The sequence below is a fragment of the Manis pentadactyla genome, chromosome 1, assembly GCF_030020395.1.
Source record: "Manis pentadactyla isolate mManPen7 chromosome 1, mManPen7.hap1, whole genome shotgun sequence".
NCBI lineage: Eukaryota > Metazoa > Chordata > Mammalia > Pholidota > Manidae > Manis > Manis pentadactyla.
The window spans coordinates 162,557,162-162,579,090 of NC_080019.1; the positions used below are offsets into that span (position 1 = coordinate 162,557,162).

Here is a 21,929-nt window from a genome sequence, read left to right on the forward strand (position 1 = left end):
TTTGCATTCAAGCAGATTTTCTGCTTCACAGATTTGGATTTGTCCTTAAGCCCAAGTGGGGAAGTGACCAAGCAGATTGGTGATGCCTTGCCTGTGTCATGCACAATATCTGCTAGTAGGAATGCAACTGTAGTGTGGATGAAAGTAAGTAATATTCCTTGATAATATTTCATTGTTTGGACTGATCCCTTCTTATACTTCTTTTGTGTTTTATATTGTATCAAATAAGTGTTTTCATGGGTAATATGTTTCTACACCTATACTCATACTCTCTTTCTCTACATCTAATAATATAAGTCATGCCACAGTGAAATTTTAGAGATAATCAACAACACTATGGCATCCATAATCAATACTTAATTGGAACTTAGTTTGGGGAACTGATTTAATTATATGTATATACTAAGTAATTATGTACATACACACATGTGCATAGACCCACGCATATACTGTTATATACGTTAGGGCTTAACAATTTTTAGTGTGTTTTAACCCACATTGTTCTCTCATGACACTTAGGGCAACCCTGTGAAATATGCAGGACATTTATTATTTCCCCACAGTATTCATAAAGAAGTTGAGGCAAGAGAAATCACAAAGTTCATAAGTGACGTAGTGGTAAATAGAGCTTAGGCCTTACTGAGGGTGAATACTGTGCTCTGCTCATGACTTTCAGCCTCTGCTGAAACTGATCTTAAGTGTCTGAATATGGGTTCCACTGAATCAGTAGTTCTTAAAGGTAGAGATCTCCTTTCACCCCTGAGCCATACATAGTAGGACACCTGAAACATACTAAGAGCTTAGTATTTCCTGAGTGAGTGCTTATATTGGAGTTTTCTGAAATGTAAGCCATTACTGGGGACCCAATCATTGTTGTCTTTTGTTAGAATAAGAAAGGATTGGTAATTGCTGATTTGAGACAAGGTTATCAGCACAGGGAAAGGTGTAACTATGGTCATTCCACTCAAATCCTTGACTGTATATTGAACCCTTGGGTGCCTTTATTACCAGAGCATGGCATATGCCAGGAGCACTTAACCAGTGATGTGGTGACAAAACACATACAACCCATATGACATAGGGGTTGACAAGAATTACTTTTATAAAAAATGGTGGGAAAATCTATTGCTAGGTTTTTTTGATGAAAATATCTAATTTTGTATTGCTTGTTGATCACTTTTAATGTTAGGTCCTTTGTGATTTGCCCTCTTATTCTGATAGCTGTTTCTTTTTTCTCTCTTAACCACAGCCTCATCACTACTTCTTTTTCACTCAGTAGACTGCATATTTAATATGATATATTTCTAGTAGTCAGTGGTAAAAGGACTAGGCAAGTTCTAGGCAACTAAGCTACTCAATAATCATGTGAACACTCATGGTGTATATTTCTACAGGATTTGAGAAACTAAGTTTATTTGACTAAATGAGTTTGTACTCCAGTCACTGTAGTTAGCTGAATACCTAATGTCTGGAGTGATGATCAATATTGCCTGGCCATTGTTTAGTTGATGGGAAGTAGAAAAAAAATTCATAGTGGACAAAAACCACATAATCTTAGGGTTGTGTTTAGTTGTCTGCTTAGAAGCATTTCAATTCCCAGTAAAACATTATTTTCTGTATGTGCTTTTTAAAAAATTAGATGCTGCATTTTCTTTGTTCATAGATATTAGGATTAGTAAGTGGTTACAATGTTTCTTAAAAAAACATTTGATCATAATTGCCATGGCTTTGTATTGGATACCCTGTTTTGTACTGTACCATGTAAATGACTGTCAGGCATTTATACCTGTAATTTATTATGTAGTGCAAATCTCCAGTGTCTGTCAATCCTAGTTCATCTACATTTACTACAAGGAGTAGTCACAAATTACATAGTTATGAATTGAGAACTTTCCTTAATGTTAAAACATTATATTATTTATATAATTAAGTCCTCATAACAGTTCAATATAGTAAGATTATTACGCCATTTCACAAATAAGGAAACAGAGTCTCAGAAGTTTATGTACTTGTTCCAAATTGCAAATTCAGTAAGCAGAAGAGTATTAAATAAAAGTGATATGTCTATCTCTGAAACTATGTAAGGGAAAAGGAAATCAATTTTTGAAAACGTCTAAAGTTAAGAAAAAGAAACTTTCATTTTCATTAGACTCAGGGGAATAATTTAGTTTTCATTATTATCTAATAAATACATTGAGAGATATAATTGTGCCATGTGAAGTAATTAACTTTTTATTTAATCAGGATAATATCAGGCTTCGATCTAGCCCATCATTTTCTAGTCTCCATTATCAGGATGCTGGAAACTATGTCTGTGAAACTGCTCTGGAAGAGGTTGAAGGCCTAAAGAAAAGAGAGTCATTGACTCTCATTGTAGAAGGTAACAAAATACTTAGCATCATTTTGAATTATTTTTCTTGGAGAAATTGATACCTGGATTATTTTATGATCTCAGTTCAACACATTATTTTAATTGTGATGATATTTTAGGAAAACCACAAATCAAAATGACAAAGAAAACTGATCCCAGTGGACTGTCTAAAACAATAATCTGCCATGTGGAAGGTTTTCCAAAGCCAGCGATACAGTGGACAATTACGGGCAGTGGAAGTGTCATAAACCAAGCAAGTATTTGTCTTCCTGTTACATGCTGCACTTGGTCCATTGTGGGGTTTTATTTAGGTACCTAAACTATAGGCTAACTAGTCAGTATCTTGAAATTTGCTGTTTACTCTAAGGAGGCTTTTGCTAACTTCTTAATTTTCACAAAGGAAGAACATGGCTCAAAGAGAAATTTTAAATTCCAGGGCCAGAGAGAATGAAAAAATCATTATGTTGTGGTCAGTATCTGTTTTTAAAGGAATGTAAATTGTGCATTGTTCCAAGGTCACTAATTCCTGAAATTTGGGTGGTTAAAACATTACGGTATACACTTTTCTGCATCATAAACTTACACATCTGAGTGTAAGTATATTACTTTGCTTATTTGTGCACATTAAGGGATATTTCTTAAAACTGGGCCCTGGGTGTGGTGAAGAACACATTCACTCTTTGTGAACATATGGTCTAACTGTGTGTGCCACAGCCAGGGCCAGAATAAAGCTAGCTAGTATATAGTGTTTAGGATGTTTCCTTCTGAACAAAAGTAGACATAAACCAAACCCTAGTATCTGTACCTTTGTCAGGATATATTATTAATAGTAAAGGGCTAAGAACTTATGAATGCTACCAATAATTTTCTCTTTGATCAAAAAAAAACACAGAAAAGAAAAGATGAGAATCTGGACTGTCACTAGATTCAGAGCTTATAATCCCACTAAATTGCCTGCTTGCTTGGGTTACTTTCATATTTGTTAATTTCATTTTAACCAAAACAGTCTTGATATCTTTCTTCTCAGAGGAGCCTGTTAGAGATTCTTCAGGAACACCCAGAGGTTCTATTTGATTATCTCAATCTTCTGTGCTGCCTTCTTCCCAGCTTTGGACCCCATTGAAATCTGAGAAGGCATGCATAAAGCAGAGTTGCAATTTAGTTTTAAGTTAAATGTCTATTCTTTCTCCATCCAAGATAGATGGGCCACTGGTCTAGCTTGTGCAATGTAGTTTTGCATATCGTGTTGAATTTTGGCTCTTCCACCTATGGCTTATGCTTATAGATTTGCATAATTCCAAGTACAGAAGGTCCCCAAAAGAATGGGCCCTCTTGCAAATGACCCCTGGTTTGGTTAGGTGTGATGGGGACACACAAGTAAGAGAGTATGTACAAGGAGGGCAGAGAAGGTCAGGGCCACTTAACTCTAAGGAAATGCAATTGTCTTAATTTGAAATAATGACCTGAACTACCTAAATTGCTGACAATGTATAGATGTATATTTTAGCACCAAAACTGTTTGATTTCTATTCTTTTGCTCTCTAGTTCTATTAAGTAGTAATTACAGTAGAAAAAAAAGAACCTTTAGTTACTGGTAATACAAGCATAGAAAATGGAAAAATAAGCAGACAATAGCTGATGAATGAAAAGAAACAGATTTTTAAAGGCCATCCTAGAAATGTGCAAATATATTTTGTAGAGATAAAAGTAACAAAAACAAAGTCTCAGTGAGAAAGGCATAATGTGAACTTACTACAAGGATAAAAATAATACCATTCTTCATTGTCAGGGAGAAGGATTGATCCTGGCCCACTAGGTGGTATGTTATTTTTCTAGTTCTAGATTTATGCTGACCCATCCATAATCTTTTATTTGTTCTCTCTTCACCTGGTGAATCTATTATTTTTCAATTACTGATAACTCTGCCCCACCCCTTCCCCAGGGACTAGATGATATCCCTAAGCTTGAATCTAGCTCTTGTCCTCAAGGCCCTTACAATGTAATTGAGGAGAAAGCAAACAGAACAGTATAGGACATGGTGTATATTAATGTGACTCAGAAAAGAGCACAAGTACATATTCGCTTTAGTTGGGCTGGATTTAGCTGTCAAGTCCTGGAGAGGAGATTAAAGTGAATTATCTCTTATTTTTGGAGGAATTAAATGTACTGATTGTTCTCATTAACACCTCATACAAACTAAATGAACTAACCAGTCATGAAAAGGAATGTGTCCTCTGTATTTAGCTCAGGAAAACTGAGAAAAAAGTTTGATTTTCCCATGAGCAGATCATGCATACATACACATGTAGATACAGTGGTTTCTAAGATAAAGGAATTAACCACTACAGTGCTATAATTTACAGATAATAATTAAATTCATAAGTTTATTAAGAGAAAATTAGTGACTAGTAACCACTAATTAATTATTTTGACACAAATATTATCATGCCAAAATAATAACCTGAGCATCAATGGAAAAGAGAAGCTTAATTAAATTATTAGAATTTACAGTAGCAGCATAAATAGAAATTCAATTATGGACCCACTAGTCTTTTTTCCCCCTGCTGTAGATATTACCAGAATTGGTCTTTACCTATGACCTTACATGTACCCTTGAACAGATAGCACTACAGCGTACCACACCTAGCCTATTTCATTCAGTATTATTTTTTTTCCATGTTTTTAAATCCATTTCCATTTCTAAATCCATTTTCCTTTTTCTTTTCCAGACAGAGGAATCTCCTTATATCAATGGCAGGTATTATAGTAAAATTATCATTTCCCCTGAAGAGAATGTTACATTAACTTGCACAGCAGAAAACCAGCTGGAAAGAACAGTAAACTCCTTGAATGTCTCTGCTAGTGAGTATTTCATTTCTGGCATTAAAAAAAGTAAGAAAATTTGAAGTTATTCTTCATTAGTTTAAAATCTTCAATTCCATCTTCCTGTACTACATTATGGTAAGTTTTATTTATTTATTTTGCATTTGATACCATCATCATAAGGTTTTGTTTTGTTTTGTTTTCCCTGGTGTCCATTCTTGCACTATCCTTGTCTTGACAGTTAAATCATTTCATGTGTTATGGTTAGAGACCTTATCTCATACAGGAATGTGAGATATTCCTGCATATAGGAATATTTTACATTCCAATTATTTGTGGTATTGATGCTATGGTTATTTTGTGCAGGAATGCCACATGTTTAAAGTCATTTAGCAAATTAACAGTAAAACTGATTTTAAAATTTATGAAATCTTTTTTCAAAAATTGATGCTTTTGAATATCACATTTAAGTCTTAGCTAAAAATCAGATAAATGAAATTATCAGAAAATGTGAAAAAAATCTGTCACTGCTGAAATCAGTAATAATACATACCAATAACAGTTTCTTCTGCAAATAATTATCACTTAATTTGAAATTATCAATCATCTTCAATTCTGTCATTGTTCCTATTTCTATGTCAACCTTCAATTAGCACTGGCCTAGAGTGAGGCCTGGGTCTGGACAGGATGCTAACTGACCCTCAAAACTTTTATTCTTTAGTCAGTTGGAAATCCTGTATGTGACATTAGCAAGATAGGGACATACTGGCTAGGAATTAGATGGAGCTAGGAAAAAATAATTGTCTGAAGATAATGGTCCTAAACAGAATATGACTAGAATATAAAAACCTGATGGATTGACAGGAGAAAAGAACGAAACAAATTTAATTCTAAAATAGGAGCATTGACATCTCAGAATTCAATTTAGGGAGTATTGATTTTTCCTACCTAGAAAGAGAACTTATCCCTTCTTCCTGAACACAAGTCTCTCTTTTAATTATAACCCATTGAATAGTGGTTTTGTAGACCTTGCAGTGGCTTGATCCACATTTAATACAGTAATTTTCAAATTCAGTAATCACCTTCTGAAATTCTAACACAGTATGTATGAGGAAGGTCTGCAAATCTCCATTTTAACAAACATCACTGAAAGTTCTGATGCAGGCTCCATGCACATAGGAAATATGTATGTAGTTTAATATTCGATTGTGATTCTTGTGGGTCAGGAGCACGGCTCTATTAGAGTCATTTGGAGGGTTTTTGCAAACATCACATATTTGGCCTTATTGCCTCTGAGACATCCCCAGTTTTAACCTGCACCCCCAAGACTTTGAGAACATCTCTAGTGGTAAGTCCCTGACAGTAGAGTTCTCTCCCTCACTGAAAGTGAGTTCTCTCTCACTGAGGTAGGAAAGCAGAGAAAATTTGAAAAACACTACATTATAGGTCTCATATGTGGCAACTTGTTTCTCTTAAAAAATAGTTCTAGTGACAGGTGGTAGATAGTGGGAAAATTAATATGGATTTCAGGTTAATACTATAGCTTGTCAGTTGTGAAATTTTCTATGGTAGACTAATACAACTGCAGTTTTAACTACTCTCCTTTGCTTAAAACATTATTAATTTCTTTGTAGGGAAGTTCATGCTCTATTAAATGTACATTATTTTCTACCATTAGCTGTAGAATAGATATTTTATCTTTGAGTATTATTACATCATACTATAATGGTAAAGGTGACTTTCATATATCAACAAATTTTGTTTTTAATTTCATATTAACATTTTTCATTTCAGTAAGTATTCCAGAACACGATGAGGCAGACGAGATAAGTGGTAGGTACTATGCTGCCGACTCTCCTTCCTTGACTATCAGCTCAAGATTAATGAAGTGTCATTGTATAAGTAATTTGCTTAGCTGCCAGAATTTTAACTTGAATTAAAATAGCAAATGAGACAAGACAGTAAGATTGCTAAAAGTTTATCCTTTAAAAGCACAAGTTTGCATGTTACTCATAGTAGTGAGCCTTAGACATTTTTAATAAAAAACAGTAACTAGATTTGACTTCAGAAATCCTTGGCATTGTCTGTAATTGCATGGACTTTTTTTCTTGTTGTAGATGAAAACAGAGAAAAGGTGAATGACCAGGCAAAACTAATTGTGGGAATTGTGGTTGGTCTCCTCCTCGCTGCCCTAGTTGCTGGTGTCGTCTATTGGCTATACATGAAGAAATCAAAGTAAGTTGTGGTTCTTCATAGACTTTCACTGGGAGAAACTGCAATGGATTAATTATGGTCACTTCAGCTGGGCATGTAAATTCCCTAATAGAAAAGACAAATCCCCCAAATCAGGTTGTTCATGTTTTGCTTTTAGCTCACAGTGACTACATTGCCAACACTGGGGTCATGGCTTGGGGTGTGATTTCACATGTGTCCCCTTATTTTTTCTGTTAATAGTCTGAATTGAAATATTTGATTTTTTTTCAATGTCTAGGTGAACTTTTAAAAAGCATATACTGTCTAAAGGTCAGCCATTCTAAACCACTTGACTAAGGTTGGTGGAGATTAATTAAAAGGGATTAGTCTGGCTAATAGTGAAAATGTTGATGAGATGAAATTATTGTATCACTATACTTCATTCTAGTTAGATCACTTTGCTCCACAGAATGATCTAATTCAGTGAAAAATTCATCATTATTTTGTCTTGAATTTTAAAACAATGACTAGACAAAGTACCAAGACTGCTTTTAAAATGATTTAGAGATATTTAGATTAACAATTATTACTGTAATAAAATAATACAGATAGTATCAACCTTATGAATCATCTAGCAGTGGTTTATAATGAAAATCTGATTAACCAATGAAGATTCTTAATATTACTGTAACTGCACAGGGAAAATATGTACCAAGCGCAGAGAAAATTACCTTTGAAGCCAAAATCAAAGGGAGAATTAAAGTGGGAGTAACCCATTTATTACTGACAAGAAGTCATCCACTTCTGCTCGTAAATGTCTCTCATGACACAGCTGCAAAAAGGGACCCCACACAACCTCTCCAGCCCAGATATGCCCTCTCCCCCATGTAATCACCTATTGGTAGATGGACTACCTATCTCCACCCCTTGGAAACACCTATTGATGCAGAGATGCACTAAGGTCAGACTAGAGATTCTGGAAATATTGCAGTTTTACCCACAGCCCACCCCTCCAGAAATCTACTAGCTCCCCATCTTCTGCAATGGTCCCTGTGTGAGAAAAGTGGGACACTGTAACAAGACCAATAATATACAATAAATACAGCAATAAAATCATGATAATCCTCAAGCCAGAGGATTCAGCTAGGTTCAAAGTCCTATGCAGATTAAGTCCATAGATGGCCCATTCCACAGGTGCCAGTAACTGAATGGGTAGGGAGTTCAGATCACTCATTACGTGGCACCTGCAGCCAGGGGGTGGGTCGAGACCACAGGACTGTAGAAGAAAATAACCTTAAGGGCGATAACATACATGTTTTAGTGACACCAGCATAGGCAAATCTTGTCCAACAAGTAGGATACATGCAAGAGGGTGGTCCTATGCTAGGACAGTGGCAGGAATGGGATCTTGTCCTGGTCTAGCATACCAGACTTTCACCCCCCTCCCTGTGGGAGGTCCAGAATGGGAGGTACATGCACTGGCCATAACAATAAAACAAAACTACCCTGTAAGATGCTCTTACCTGCTAGACGTTTTGGGAACACTACCATGATCTTTGGGGGTCACTCTGCTGTTACTCCAGGAACACACAGAAGCCAGCTTCCAGGCCTTTTCCCCAAGGTGTTAGAAGGGTCCGCCATTGCTGGTCCATGTGTCAAAATGTCCAGGGACACGTCCACTCAACAGAGTCTCCATGGTTTAATGCAGTTGGGGCTGGCAGCAGGATGTTGCTCTGCTGGCCATATACTAGCTTCAGTAACTCCTCTTTGGTTTGCACATGCAGTTGTATAGGAGAAACAGCAATGTGTGTTAGCATGTCCATAGGGCTCAAAGTTCCTTTTTAGGGCTTATTCAAACTCCATAGCACTGTCCATAAGTGAACTGACCAGGCCCATAGACTGGTGTCTGACTTCAGGCCATATTTCAACAAACCATTGTACCTCTCTATCATGCCTGCCCCAGTAGGGTTATATGGTACATGAGACTTCCACTTTATTCCTCATTGCTGCACAAATTCTTGTAACATATGTCCACTAAAGTGGGTGCCTTGATCTCTCTCAATTACCTGTAGCTGGCCACTGGCTGCAGAGAGATGCTCTAGGGCCCTTTTGGTCATCTGCTGATCTGTATGACATAAAGGAAAAACAAGCAACAGTACAGTAGCTGTGTCCTCACAAGTCATGGCATACCAATATCCTGATATGGGCAGAGGCCCAATATAGTCTATCTACCACTTGTCAAAGGGTATCAGCCCCTTTACTATTGTTGCAGGTTGCTGCAGGACTCGGTGTAAGTCCCTCATAGAGTACACAAGGCACTCTGGGCTCTAGTAACTTCTTCAAAGGTTGATGGCAAGCCCCACCAACAGGCTGCAGCCCACATTGTCTTTTGCCCTGCATGCAACAAACGCTGATATAACCATTGGGTTACATCAGAGACAGGCTTGCCTTCTAGCCAACACACCTGGGCCAATGTGTCTGCTTCATCATTCCCTGGGGATGCCAAAGACAAATGGACAGTAACATGGTCCATGGTAACTGCCTTAGTCTGACCAGAGGCCCATAGGTCTTGCCACAGCTTTTGCCCTCAAAGGGGCTAGTGATCAACCATCCCATTGGCATGGTACCATGTCAGTAACCACAGGGTCAAGCCCCGATAGATGGCCCAGCTGTCAGTGCAGACAACTATAGGGGAGGGCTCCTGGGTGATCATGGGCCATACTGCCCACAACTCAGCCCATTGGCTGCTCTTCCCCTCTCTGTCCTCCATCCATATTGTCTCAGTCTTAGGTTGGAAAGTCACAGCCCAACTTTGGGGGCTGCCCACAATTGGAGCCGTCTGTATACCAAGCATCTTCAGGTATAGGAGCTTCCATCCATATTGTCTCAGTCTTAGGATGGAAAGCCACAGCCCAACTTTGGGGGCTGCCCACAATTGGAACCGTCTGTATACCAAGCATCTTCAGGTATAGGAGCTTTCCCTCCTGATTAGGACTCTCAGCTACCAATGGTTCAAAAGCAAGTTCTTCCTCCTTTCCACTGGTATACGTCACAGGCCCCAGTAAGCACTGGAACTCTCCACTAAAGGGGCCATTGGAGACGGTGCTGTGCTGCTGTAAATAAGCACCCATTTGGCCAGTGTAGGTGTCTGTGCCATGCCACTCTGTGGATTCTGGGTCCAATCCTGCATCCACCCCGCAATGGGACAGGTGGTTATGACCTTGGTTGGAGCTGTTACGGTGCAGGACTCCATAACCAGCAAGGCATGGTACACAGCAGCCAGTCACTTCTCTATCAAGGTGTACCAGACCTCTGCTTCTTTCCATAGTTGTGACCAGAATTGAATAAGTTGGCGTGTCCATTCAAGCTGTTGCCAAAGACGCCATCCATAACCATCTTCAGTTACATGGACATCTAGCTCACAGGGCTTTGATGAGTCCATTATACTCTAGGCCTGTACAGCCTTGCTTGCTTAGCAGCATAAAAGCAGCTGTGCATGTTTCATCCCAATCCCACCTGATGCCCTTTCATACCAACCGGTATAAGGGCTTTAGAATTTGTGCCAAGTGTGGGATAACCACTCTCCAGTAGCCCAAAAGACCCAAAAACTCTTGCAATACTGCCACAGTGGTGGGTGGGGAAAGCCTGGCCCTTGTCTGTGACTGCTTCTGGGATAACTTTAGTTTTACCTGACCAGTCAACCCCCAAGCCAAACCAGGTCCCTGAACCTTGCTGCTGTTCACAGCCCATCCTTTCTCCTTAGATGTTGCAGCAGTCTAGGGACTGCCCCTTCTAAATACGCTAGAGAAGCAGATGTGAGCATGATATCATCAATATGCCAAACCATTTGCATTTTCTTCCATGTGGCCAAGTCCTGGGCTGCAAGTCCATGACCAATGGTGGGACTGTGGTGGTATCCCTGTGGAAGGACAGGGAATGTCCACTGCTGGCCTTCCATGTGAAGGCAAACTGTTCTTGACTTTCCTGTGATATGTCAATAGAGAAGAAAGCATTAGCAAGGTCCACAATATAATGATACGTCCCTAGTTCATGACAGACCATGTCCATAGGGCTATTACAGAGGGGACAGCAGCATGCAAAGGGGGTGTGACTATGCAATTCCCTGTAATCCATGGTCATGTACCAGGAGCTATCTAGCTTTTTTTCCCTGGTCACACTGGGGAATTAAAAGGACTGTGAGTGGACTTTATGATGCCCACCTTCTCCAACTCCTCTGAGTTGTAGAAACTTGTTGTGTCCTCTGGGCAATTTATACTGCTTAGTATTTGTCACCCGCTGAGGTACAGGCAGAGCTACAGACAGGTGCTGAGCATGTCCCCTTAGAACTGCCTTTACCACATGTACCCTCAGTCTGAACTCACTTGCAGTGATCAATAACCACAAGCCCTGCAGGATATTGACTCCCAAAATATATTCAGGGATGGTAGAATTGTACACACTCTATTCCTTTGGGAGTAAACATCCTATCTCCAATGGGATTTGGGGTTTCTTTACTCTAATTACCTTACCCCCATAGACAATTATTACAGCAGGGGTCCAGGAAAATGCCCAGGGTTGCCATAATCAGAGAACATTCAGTTTCTGTTTCCACCAGCACCAGTACACATTGTACATCATTCATGGAGGACCAATGAATTGCTAATTCTACATGTGGCCTCCAATCCCCACCATGTCTCCCAAGATGGGGGCCTTAACCCTCCCCCCGCCAGTCAAACCACAGTGCCCAATCGTCCTCCTGTGGGGATGAGGGCCCAATGGAAGCCTGAGTACTGTTCCCCAGGAAGTCTTGCAGGGACACAGGCCAGACATGGGGCTTTGACTCCAGCTTCTGTGTCCTGGACCTCAGAAGCTGTAACTGCTGCTCTGGCTTCAATTGGTGCCACAGTTCTAACAAAATCCTATTGGGCTGCCCATCAGGTTTTTCTTTCACTACCCCCACCTTTATCAAATCAACCCACATCTGGGTCTTCCTGACCTTCATGAGGCCCTTTGCATCTCTCCTTTCAGTTGTAGCCTGTACTTCCTTCCCTGATATTATTGTTTCAACCTCTCCCAGATCTGCTAAAGTACAAATAGCCTCACTTATGGGTTGCCCTATGTGGGGGACAAGAGTAGTCACTAGAGATTAGAGACCCAAAGAGAGATGGGGGAGCTGTATAGAGCACCAGATTTCTCTTTCCTATGGTGAACAACTCACACTGGGGCCCTGGGGTCCAAATTATACATGATATTTTTCATGCCCAACTCCTTTAACACCTGCTAGAGCTCTGCATACATTTCCCAGCTAGTGGGTAAGTATGTTAAATCACCCTGATTCAGCCAAACTGCCCTTATGGCTGCTCTCAGCCAATCCAGCAGCACCTGATTCCATGAGGTGTGATGGGCACTTTGCATTCAGTACCTGAGGGAAGGGTGAGTCATCAGGGAAGCCAGTCTACCCATTTCAGAACCCGACATAATAATGTTTTCCACTCCCACATCCCAGAGACAGAAAACCATTTTGGCAAAGGTTCTGGTGGCTTCTGCAGAAACCAGATGCTCATGTACACCAGTTCATCCTGGGTGTAGGGGCGGAGCACGGTGTGCTCCACAACCTGGGGAGGGGGTTGATCCTCCCGCTGAGGTGCCCACAGATTTTGTGTTTTTATTTTCTTAATTACGACCAGCTGGGCTCTTAATATGGGAGGGCAGGTGCCTCAGCTGGTGGCCTCGGCAATAGTTCTACTCTTGGCCCCATGCCTTCATCCTCCCCTGATATCTCTTTTACCATCTCTGGGACTGAAAGCACTGCTTTTTCCTCTCCCTCCCCTACAGCTTTCTGCAATGTGGATTCTTCTTATGTCTCCTCCCTCGCTGCTAAGGGGTCTTCCAGGAACATGACCTCTCTTCTCAATAACTGTCTCTCTTTCTTAAGGGCATCCCATAGGTCATTGCCGAGCTCCTCCAAGCGCTGCTGAAGTGTGTCTCTCTCCTACCAAAGTGTGTCTCTCTCCTTGATAACCCTTTCCACTATCTAAAGAAACAAACATCCCACAATCCTGGCTGCTTCATGGTCACTCGGCCTCTAAGCAGCCTTCTGTCTCATGGAGGGCTAATTCCACATCTTCCGGTGTCTCCACCCTTCCCCAATTTTGGGGAAGGCCCCACCTGACTAGGAGGTGCTTTACCATAGAGCAGTTCCCCACTCAGGGCTCCCCTGGAAGCCCCATAGATAGGGGGCTCCCAGGTGAAGCCACACCCTCTACCAGTGCCAGAGTTAAGAGTGAGTCATCACCCGCCACCGCAGCAGCCACTGGGGCCTCACCACTATCACAGGTGGGTTTCCAGGTATCTCTCCACCATCTCTAGGGGCAGCCTGCCCAAGGGTCACACCCACGAAGACAGACTGAGGTTTCAGAAGTCTTGATGACTACTACCAGATGTAACTCGGGGAGAAAATACATAGTAGTACGGTATATAATATACTGGTAGTAGTATTTTCTGGTCCCAGCCCCGGGCAAATTACCTTTGAAGCTGAAATCAGTCAAAGGGAGAAATAAAGAGAGAGAAAAACATTTATTGCCTACAAGCAGTCATCCACTTTGGCCTGCCAGTGTGTCTCATGACCCATCTGCAAAAACAGACCCCATCCAACCTCTCTGGTCCATATATTCCCTCCTTCCCCATGTAATCACCTATTGATATCGAGTTGGACTACTTCTCTCCACCCCTTGGAAATACCTATTGATATGGAGATGCACTAAGGTCAGGCTAGAGATTCAGAAATATTGCAATTTTACCCACAATTACACATATGTCATGTACTCCTCATTGCCCCAGCCCTGACCTTAGATTCAGATATAACTGGGAAGAGATGGAATTCTAGCCTTTGCATTTTTAAAAACTTCCCTTGGTGATTCTGTTATATACTCCTGTTTTCTAACATAGGCTTTAAATCCCCATGTCTTATAAATGAGGAAATTGATTCTTGCAAGGGGATGTGTGTAGCTAGTGGCAACTTTGGACTTAATTATATTTCTTGATGTCTGATATAACACCGTTCAATAACTTGGGTATATTAACTTAAAAAGAAGTCAAAAGATAAAACAGACTCAGTTTCATGATGTTGCTCCATAAAGACAGAAATTTCAGTGAAGCAATAGTCAAATGACCAAAGGGAGTCAGTAGTTCAGAAATTTTAAAGTCATGTAATATGAACAAATATTGAGCTGTTTTGTTTTCAAAGCCCATCTCTGGTGTAGATACTATTATTATTCATATCTTACATTCTAAATAACCAAGGCAGAGTGGTTAAATGACTTGGTTAAGGTTGTACAGTTGGTGAGGGACAGAATCGTATTTGATTTAAGGCAGTGGTGTTTTAGAATCTTTGTGCTTAATCACTAGGTCTTCTTTTCTCTCACTATGCCTTACATTTTCTCTCTTTCAGTCACATAAGGCAGAAACATGTCCCCGTTATGTGTTGGAGTTGGTATTCATGCCCTCTTTCACATTGGGGCACAATCATTTCTGACCTTGGCACTTCACTCAATCTTGAGCATTTCCCACTATCACTTGGTAACAAATACATTCTTTTTCTCAAAGAATGTTTTGCCCACAAATACTTCATGTGGGTTTGTGTCCATGGTTTCCATGGAAAATTCAGAAGATTGCCTATACTACGTAAATGAAAAGAAATGCCAAATAGTTGCCCAGAGGCAATATCTGTCTTAAAGAAATTCTCCTTTTATGTGTGTAAATTTCCTGATGATCAAAATCATATCCTCCCTTTATAACCCACAATAACGTACTTACAAATCTAACAGCTTGTGCTCTAGGGTATTCACATTTTATTTATTTAGGGTTTCTGAGAAACTCCAAAGTTATTTCATCTCTTTAAAGAATGAAAAGAAAAATTTCCCCTTATCATAGAATTGAGCAGAAAAATATTAAGCAATAATCTACATTATGATGAAATGAACATTAAATTCCTGGAGTACCCCCAACGTCCTTAATCATCTTACTCTAATTGTCAGCATCTCATCAGATTTCATTTGTCCTACTATGGATAAAAAAACATGTGTTTGTAGGTGTGTGTATGTTTGGTAATATCATAATAACTTTAATATGGTGACCCCCAATTAAAATCATGGATAAATAAGTGCTGGACACTTGGCTTCATAGTGTTTTTAGGTTAAGGGTTAATACTTCAGACATTTCCTTTAAAGTACCTCATTGTATTAAGTGTGGATTTTACCATCTGACCTGAACATTTGTCTAAATAACTGTTATTTAATTGAAAAGTGCACCAACTTGGCTAGTTAATATTATTGGTAATCAAAGTAATAAATTACAATGTTCCTCAATGTATTTCTGTTAATAATTTGTGAAACTTCAGATTTGCTAAGTGCTTTGCATTCCTGATTAGTTATACTTTGCTAGTGTCCTCTAAAATAAGCCAGCATTTTTTGCAATATGAGTTATTGTTAATCCCTATGTCCAGAGTTAGTGCAGATTAATGATAAGAGCTTTCACATGAAGAATTACTTGGGCCACTTTTGGGTTTACCACACTTTCTTTCTTCTTGATAATATTTATCACAATTTTACATGGATATGAGAGACTTTTAATAAAGATATGATACAGACTTTTTCCCCAGATACCTAAAGAAACATATCCCTGTGTTTATCATCCTGCTAAATAATACCATCAGCAGTCTCAGTGAGTCACCCATTTTGCAGACACTCTGAGCAATAATTAAATTATGAGTCAGATATATTATTTAAAAGCCTCAGTGATAAGCTTAGCAAAGCAGTGAAGTTAAAGCAACATTTAGGGGAAGTTCTTTACACTGGCAATTTTAAAAGTCAGTGAAGGGAGATGAGAAAGCAATCTTTTATGCACAAGTAGAATTTAAGAGTACATTTATTGCTATACCTAGTGGCAGCTCAGATAACATGTACTCCCCATTCCATTAATATGAGTTACATTTATTTATACCTATTTCAGATGGAGAACTGGAGCAAGAAATGCTTAGCAGTTGTGCTTTTGCGATATTGTATATTCATTGCAGGGTAAGGACTCCTGACTCCTTTGTTACTTTGAGTCATAGAACTTCTCGCTGGAAGTTCTTTAAAATGGGAGATTCTTTGATAATGAGAATGTATGACTTTGATCATTTCCCATGTATATGGAGCATTCACTGACAGTTCCAGGCAAAAGGCACTATTTGGCTAATCCCACCTCACGTCTAGATATTTAACAGATAGAAGAGCATTAAAGAACTAGAGAAAAATCAATATTATTTTTTGTTATTACTTCACTTCTCTCCATCCTGTCCTCTGAATATTTATTTAAGCTCTGCAGGAAGTTAAATGTTACTATTTGAGTTGCACATCCTCCCCTGCATATTTCCTAGTACAAGAACTAATGAAAAATTAAAAGAGCCATAGATAACGGAAGAATATAAAGGCAGCATGATGTGCCACAAACTTACTCAGAAGTTTATTAAAACCATAATTTCCAGGGTCTCATAAGAGACCCCTGACCACCATACTTCTTACCACTAGACTGGTAAGCATTAACCAGATATTTGCAATCCCAAAATACACATTGTATGAATCTTAGAAACTTACTAAGAGATTTATCTTTGCAACTGTGGAACTCTTGACTATTTTCATGAAATTATGTGATATATAAACAATTTGGAAATTCACAGATACCCTCTGTCAGTTCTGCCTGTATAATGCTATATTATTCTACTACTATCTCAGAAAAAAAGAAGCAGTTCTAAATTGGCAGAATTTAGAAAAAAAAAAAAAAGACTTGCCTGTAACCCTAAAACTTCAGGAAACAAAGTTATATTAAACCTTTTTAAAACCCTTCTCACTAGTGTCTCTTGATAAATGGAACAGAATCTTACAAGAAAGTTAATTTTAACTGGTCTATTTCCAGTTACTACTCACTCTAAATGCAAATATACATTCCCATGAGGTAAAATCAATGGCCCACTGAGTAAATTGAGAAGATAGTGCTGGAGGACCACTTAGAGCACATTTTTAATGATTTTGCTTACTTACCACTATAAAGCACCTACTGTTTTTTTACTTTTTCTTTTTGTCTTTTCTGAAATCCTCAACAATTTAATGAGGTAAATGCAGTTAACCCTCTTTCATAGTGTCTAAGGCTCAGTGATATTAACCTGTGCAAAATAATACATGTAGTATCTTTTTCCGTATCCCATATGGAATATATTTCAGTTATTTTTCCTGCCTCACCAGGACTTGTTTAGAATTAAGATTTTATCTATGACTTTGATTGCATGCTGGCATATAATATAGTACTAGGGATGGAAGGGTGTGCTGTAAAGGTCAGGGCTGATACGGCTTCTCACCTTGTGTTTGAAGTTGGGCTAATCCAAGTTTGGGTTTATTTCTCTTTCCCTACCCATAGCCTGACAGGCAGCCACAGAAGGAAGAAAATGAAATGCAAACCATAAATAAAAGAGTGGATTAAAGAAAACAAAATGATGTGAAAATCCTGGGGTTCCCATCCAGTCAGTAACAAAGTCATTGGCCTCTCAGAGGGCAGAACCATCCATGGCTCTCCCCTCTCCTACTACATGTGACCTGAAATGTTTCCAGAGGAAAGGGCATGCATCAAAATATAACATTTCATTTTTTAATCTCCTATATTGTCTGCATATATGCATTTAATTTTTTTTCTTTTTAATTTCAAGTGTTCATTTTAATTCTCTTCAAAGGTGAAGGGAAGTCCTGTTCTCTTGAGTACCTGCCCTGAGCCAGGGTGTGTGCTATCCCAACGTTACCCTCCTTAAGGAAACACTTTGAACCATGATGCTGAATGCGGGCAGGTGTCATCCAATATTCATGCTTTTCAGTACTGTTATGTTTAATTTGATCCCCCAATTTTTATGCAATGGATGGCCCCCATATTTACTATTGGCCTAGATGAAAGACCTTTTTTTTGACCTATGGTTCCATTCTTAGAGTTTCTTCAAATTGCCTTAGTTACCCCTAGAGCATCTCCCAACATTAATTTATTGTAATTGTCTATGATTTAAATTTTCTGTCATATTTCAAGTTACAAAAGAGTTGAGTAGTAAAAAAATGTAAGACAAATAACCATAATATTTTGTATTTTAACACTTTCTTGATAAATGTCTAAACTTATCCCTCAAATCAATTGACTGAAAAATACTTTGCTAAAGAGAACCGCTTAAATTTCTGTTCTTTCACAGTAATAGATGGATTTCTAACCTCTTAATTCTTTCTGTGTTTTCAGACATTCTGAAATGTTTGAAAATTTAACAAGATACACTGGTAAAATTATATTTATTTTTACCACATCAATCTCAAAACCAAGCCTAAAGTAACCAGAATAATTTTTAAAGGCTTTTCCCTGCTAGGAAGAGGAGACTCAGTAACAAAAATGGAGAGATGTATAATAAAATTCATGTAAATCTTATATGCAAATATCCAATGAATGTCCCCCTCCCCCACCGGCAACTATTTTATTTCTATTCTATTTAGTACATTTCACAATGGTTATCCCTTAGCATATTCGTTTAACTTTGTAACTCAGGGGGAGGGGATGCTGAAAGCAGGCTGCTGGTATTTGAATCTTGGTTCTGCTACTTATCAACAAGCAAGTTTATCAGTCTGAACATAAGATGGAGATGTTCTAAGGCTAAAATAATTAAATATCTATGGGGTACTCAGAACAGCACCTGGCCATGAAGCCGTTGTAAGAGTGACAGCAGTTACTGTTTTGGAGAGTGAGATTAAAAAAAGAAGGGAAAGTTTTGCTTTTTATTTACCATTTCTTATTGTCTTTTTCCTTTTGTTTTGTAAACTTTAAGAAAATTAATTTGACTAATCTATTCTGCAAATACTTTCTACAAATATGTTTCCTGTGGCCTATAACAACCTCTTCTTTTGTAATTCCAAACCCTGAGCAGTGATTTTTAGCCTGATTGACCTGTACAGATTAGGCTGAAAGATACTGAGATTTGTCCTGAGTAGCAGGACTTCTCTCGAGAGAATTCTAGTCACTCCCTTCCTCTGATACCTCTTTCTTCTATCTGATACAACTTGATAAAACTATTCCCCACCCCTAGACAAACAAAGAAAACAGAATGGGAAGTGCCAAGTGCTATCTAGTTTCTCATTGCACCTTTTACCTGGTTCTTTCAATCCCTGGTCAAAAGGGTTATGCATTAGCTTTTCTCTGTACAGGGTTTTTTTTTTAATTAATTTAAGATTTGCTTCCATTAAATGGGCAACTAAATCTGTTTTGATAAATGTATACACTTTTGTAACCATTACCATGTCACTGTACAGAGCATCCTGTTACCCCAAAAGGTTCCCGTGAACTCCCTTCCTGTCCAGCTCCATCATCCCTGTTCTCTTAGGCAACCACTGTGCTGACTGTTATCACCAGAGATCACATTTGCCTGATCTTGAACCTCATATAAACAAAATAATACAGAATGTATGCTTTTTTTGTCTGGCTGCTTTCATTTAACATAATATTTCTGAGATAAATGTATGATCGATTTCATTTATTCAGATTGCTGAGTAGTGTTCCATTGTTAGAATAGATTATATTATTTTAATCTATTCTCTTGTTTATGGACATTTGGATAGTTTCCAGTTTGGGCTATTATGAATAATTCATCTAAAATCAACATTCATACACAAGCGTTTTTGTGGGCATGTGTTTTCATTCTCTTGGGTAAATACCTAGAAATGGAATTGCTAGGTCATAGGATGGATACCTGTTCATAAGAAATTGACAAACAGCTTTCCAAAGTAGTTGTCCTGTTCACAAATTCCAAGAGCAGCGTGTGAGAGCTTCAGTTCTTCCACATCCTTGCTTAAATTTGGTGTTGTCAGTCAGTCTGCTTAATTTTGGCCATCCTAGAAGGCGTGTAATGATATCCAATTTTGGTTTTAACTTGCATTTCCCTGAAACCTAATGATTTTAAGCTCCGTGTACTTACTGATCATCTTTTTCATGCAACGACTACCCAAATCTTTTGCCTATGATTTACTGGTATTTGTCTTTGTGTGATTGATAGAGTTCTTTACCTATTCTTTTGTAAGTCCTTTGTTATATATACTTTTGAATATTTTGTCTCTGTGGCTTGATTTTTCCTTTTCTTAATGCTACTTTTTGATGAGCAAAGGTTTTTAATTTTAATAAAAAACAGCTAACCAATTTTTTCCTATTATGTTTAGTGATTTTTGTCTCCACTTTACAAAATCTTTTCTTAACCCCAAAGTAACAAAGATATTTTTCTTTTCTAGAAACTATAGTTTTAACTTTTACATTTAAGGAAATCATATACATCTAAAATTTGTGTGTGAATATTAAGGTGGTTTATTTGTTGATTTGTTTTTTGCTTTTGTTACATATGTATAATTTATCAAATCATTGCAGCACCATTTGTTTACTTTCTTTTGGCCATAATATATTTTTCATAATAATAATGAAGATGATGATGATATAAGCCTTTCAACTTTGATGTTCTGCTTGTGTTAGCATTTTTACTTCTTTGCATTTCCATATAAATTTTAGAGAATTATTAATTTCTACCAAAAAATTTTTTTTTAAGTTTTGTGGGAACATTGTTGTTTTGAGTTTATAGATCAACTTGGGTAGATTTGACATCTCAAAAATATTTACTCTTCCAATAAATTAACATTATACATCTCTATTTAAATATTTTCCATTTTACTTAGTAATATTTCATTGAGTTTACTGTAGACATTTGGCATATTAAATTTATTATCATTTATTTTACAGCTATTATAAATGCAATTATTTTTTATTCCATTTTTTACAGTAGCATATGAAAACATTAATTTTTTGTTGCTGTTGAAATATATACAACCATCTTCCTAAAGTCACTTGTTAGTTCTGTTAGTTTTTTGTGGATCCCTTAAGATTTCTGGGTAAACAGTCATTTCATGTGTAAATAGAGATAATTATACTTCCTCTCTTCCATTCTGTATGCTTTTTCTTTTTCTACCTTCAATACAATGTGGAAAAGAACTGTTGAGAGCAGAAATCTCTGTTGCCAGTCTTAGAGAAGGAACTGTTCAGTATTTGCCATTATGTACAATATTAGCTGTACATGTTTCATTTATGCCTGCCTACCCAGAGTTAGCCAAACTGCAGGGGTAAGAGTACAGTCCTCTAGACTGCCATGCTTGTGCAAGACTTTTGATCCCAGATGCAAGGAATTAGGGTTCAAATACAAAGTTAGAGGGAAGAGTCCACATAAGACCCCCTCATTTCTGATACCAAGTCAAGTTGAGGTTTCCCAAAACCATTCTCAGATTTGATGATTTACTAGAAATACTCATAGAACTCACTGAAACCTATTATACTCACAGTTATGTTCACTACAAGTAAGGGATACATTAACATTGGCCAAGGGAATAGATGTATAGAGCAGAGGCTGAAAGGGTTGCAAATGTGAAGTTGCCTTTGTCCTCAGGGACATGTAACTCCA

The 21,929-nt window shown here is 38.1% G+C and overlaps 1 protein-coding gene across 4 annotated transcripts in view; it reads left to right on the plus strand.

Annotated features, from left to right (window-relative positions):
• Window positions 1-21,929, plus strand: part of ALCAM (activated leukocyte cell adhesion molecule) — a 194,930-nt gene that overhangs the window by 163,643 nt on the left and 9,358 nt on the right. For 2 of the 4 annotated variants that reach the window (XM_057502380.1, XM_057502384.1), the window contains exons 9-14: window positions 32-144; window positions 2,245-2,380; window positions 2,491-2,628; window positions 5,105-5,233; window positions 6,989-7,027; window positions 7,312-7,429. In XM_057502380.1, coding sequence (XP_057358363.1) covers window positions 32-144; window positions 2,245-2,380; window positions 2,491-2,628; window positions 5,105-5,233; window positions 6,989-7,027; window positions 7,312-7,429 — 673 coding nt within the window. The remainder of the gene's footprint in view (window positions 1-31; window positions 145-2,244; window positions 2,381-2,490; window positions 2,629-5,104; window positions 5,234-6,988; window positions 7,028-7,311; window positions 7,430-21,929) is intronic. The other 2 variants (XM_057502383.1, XM_057502391.1) reach the window with 1 other exon arrangement.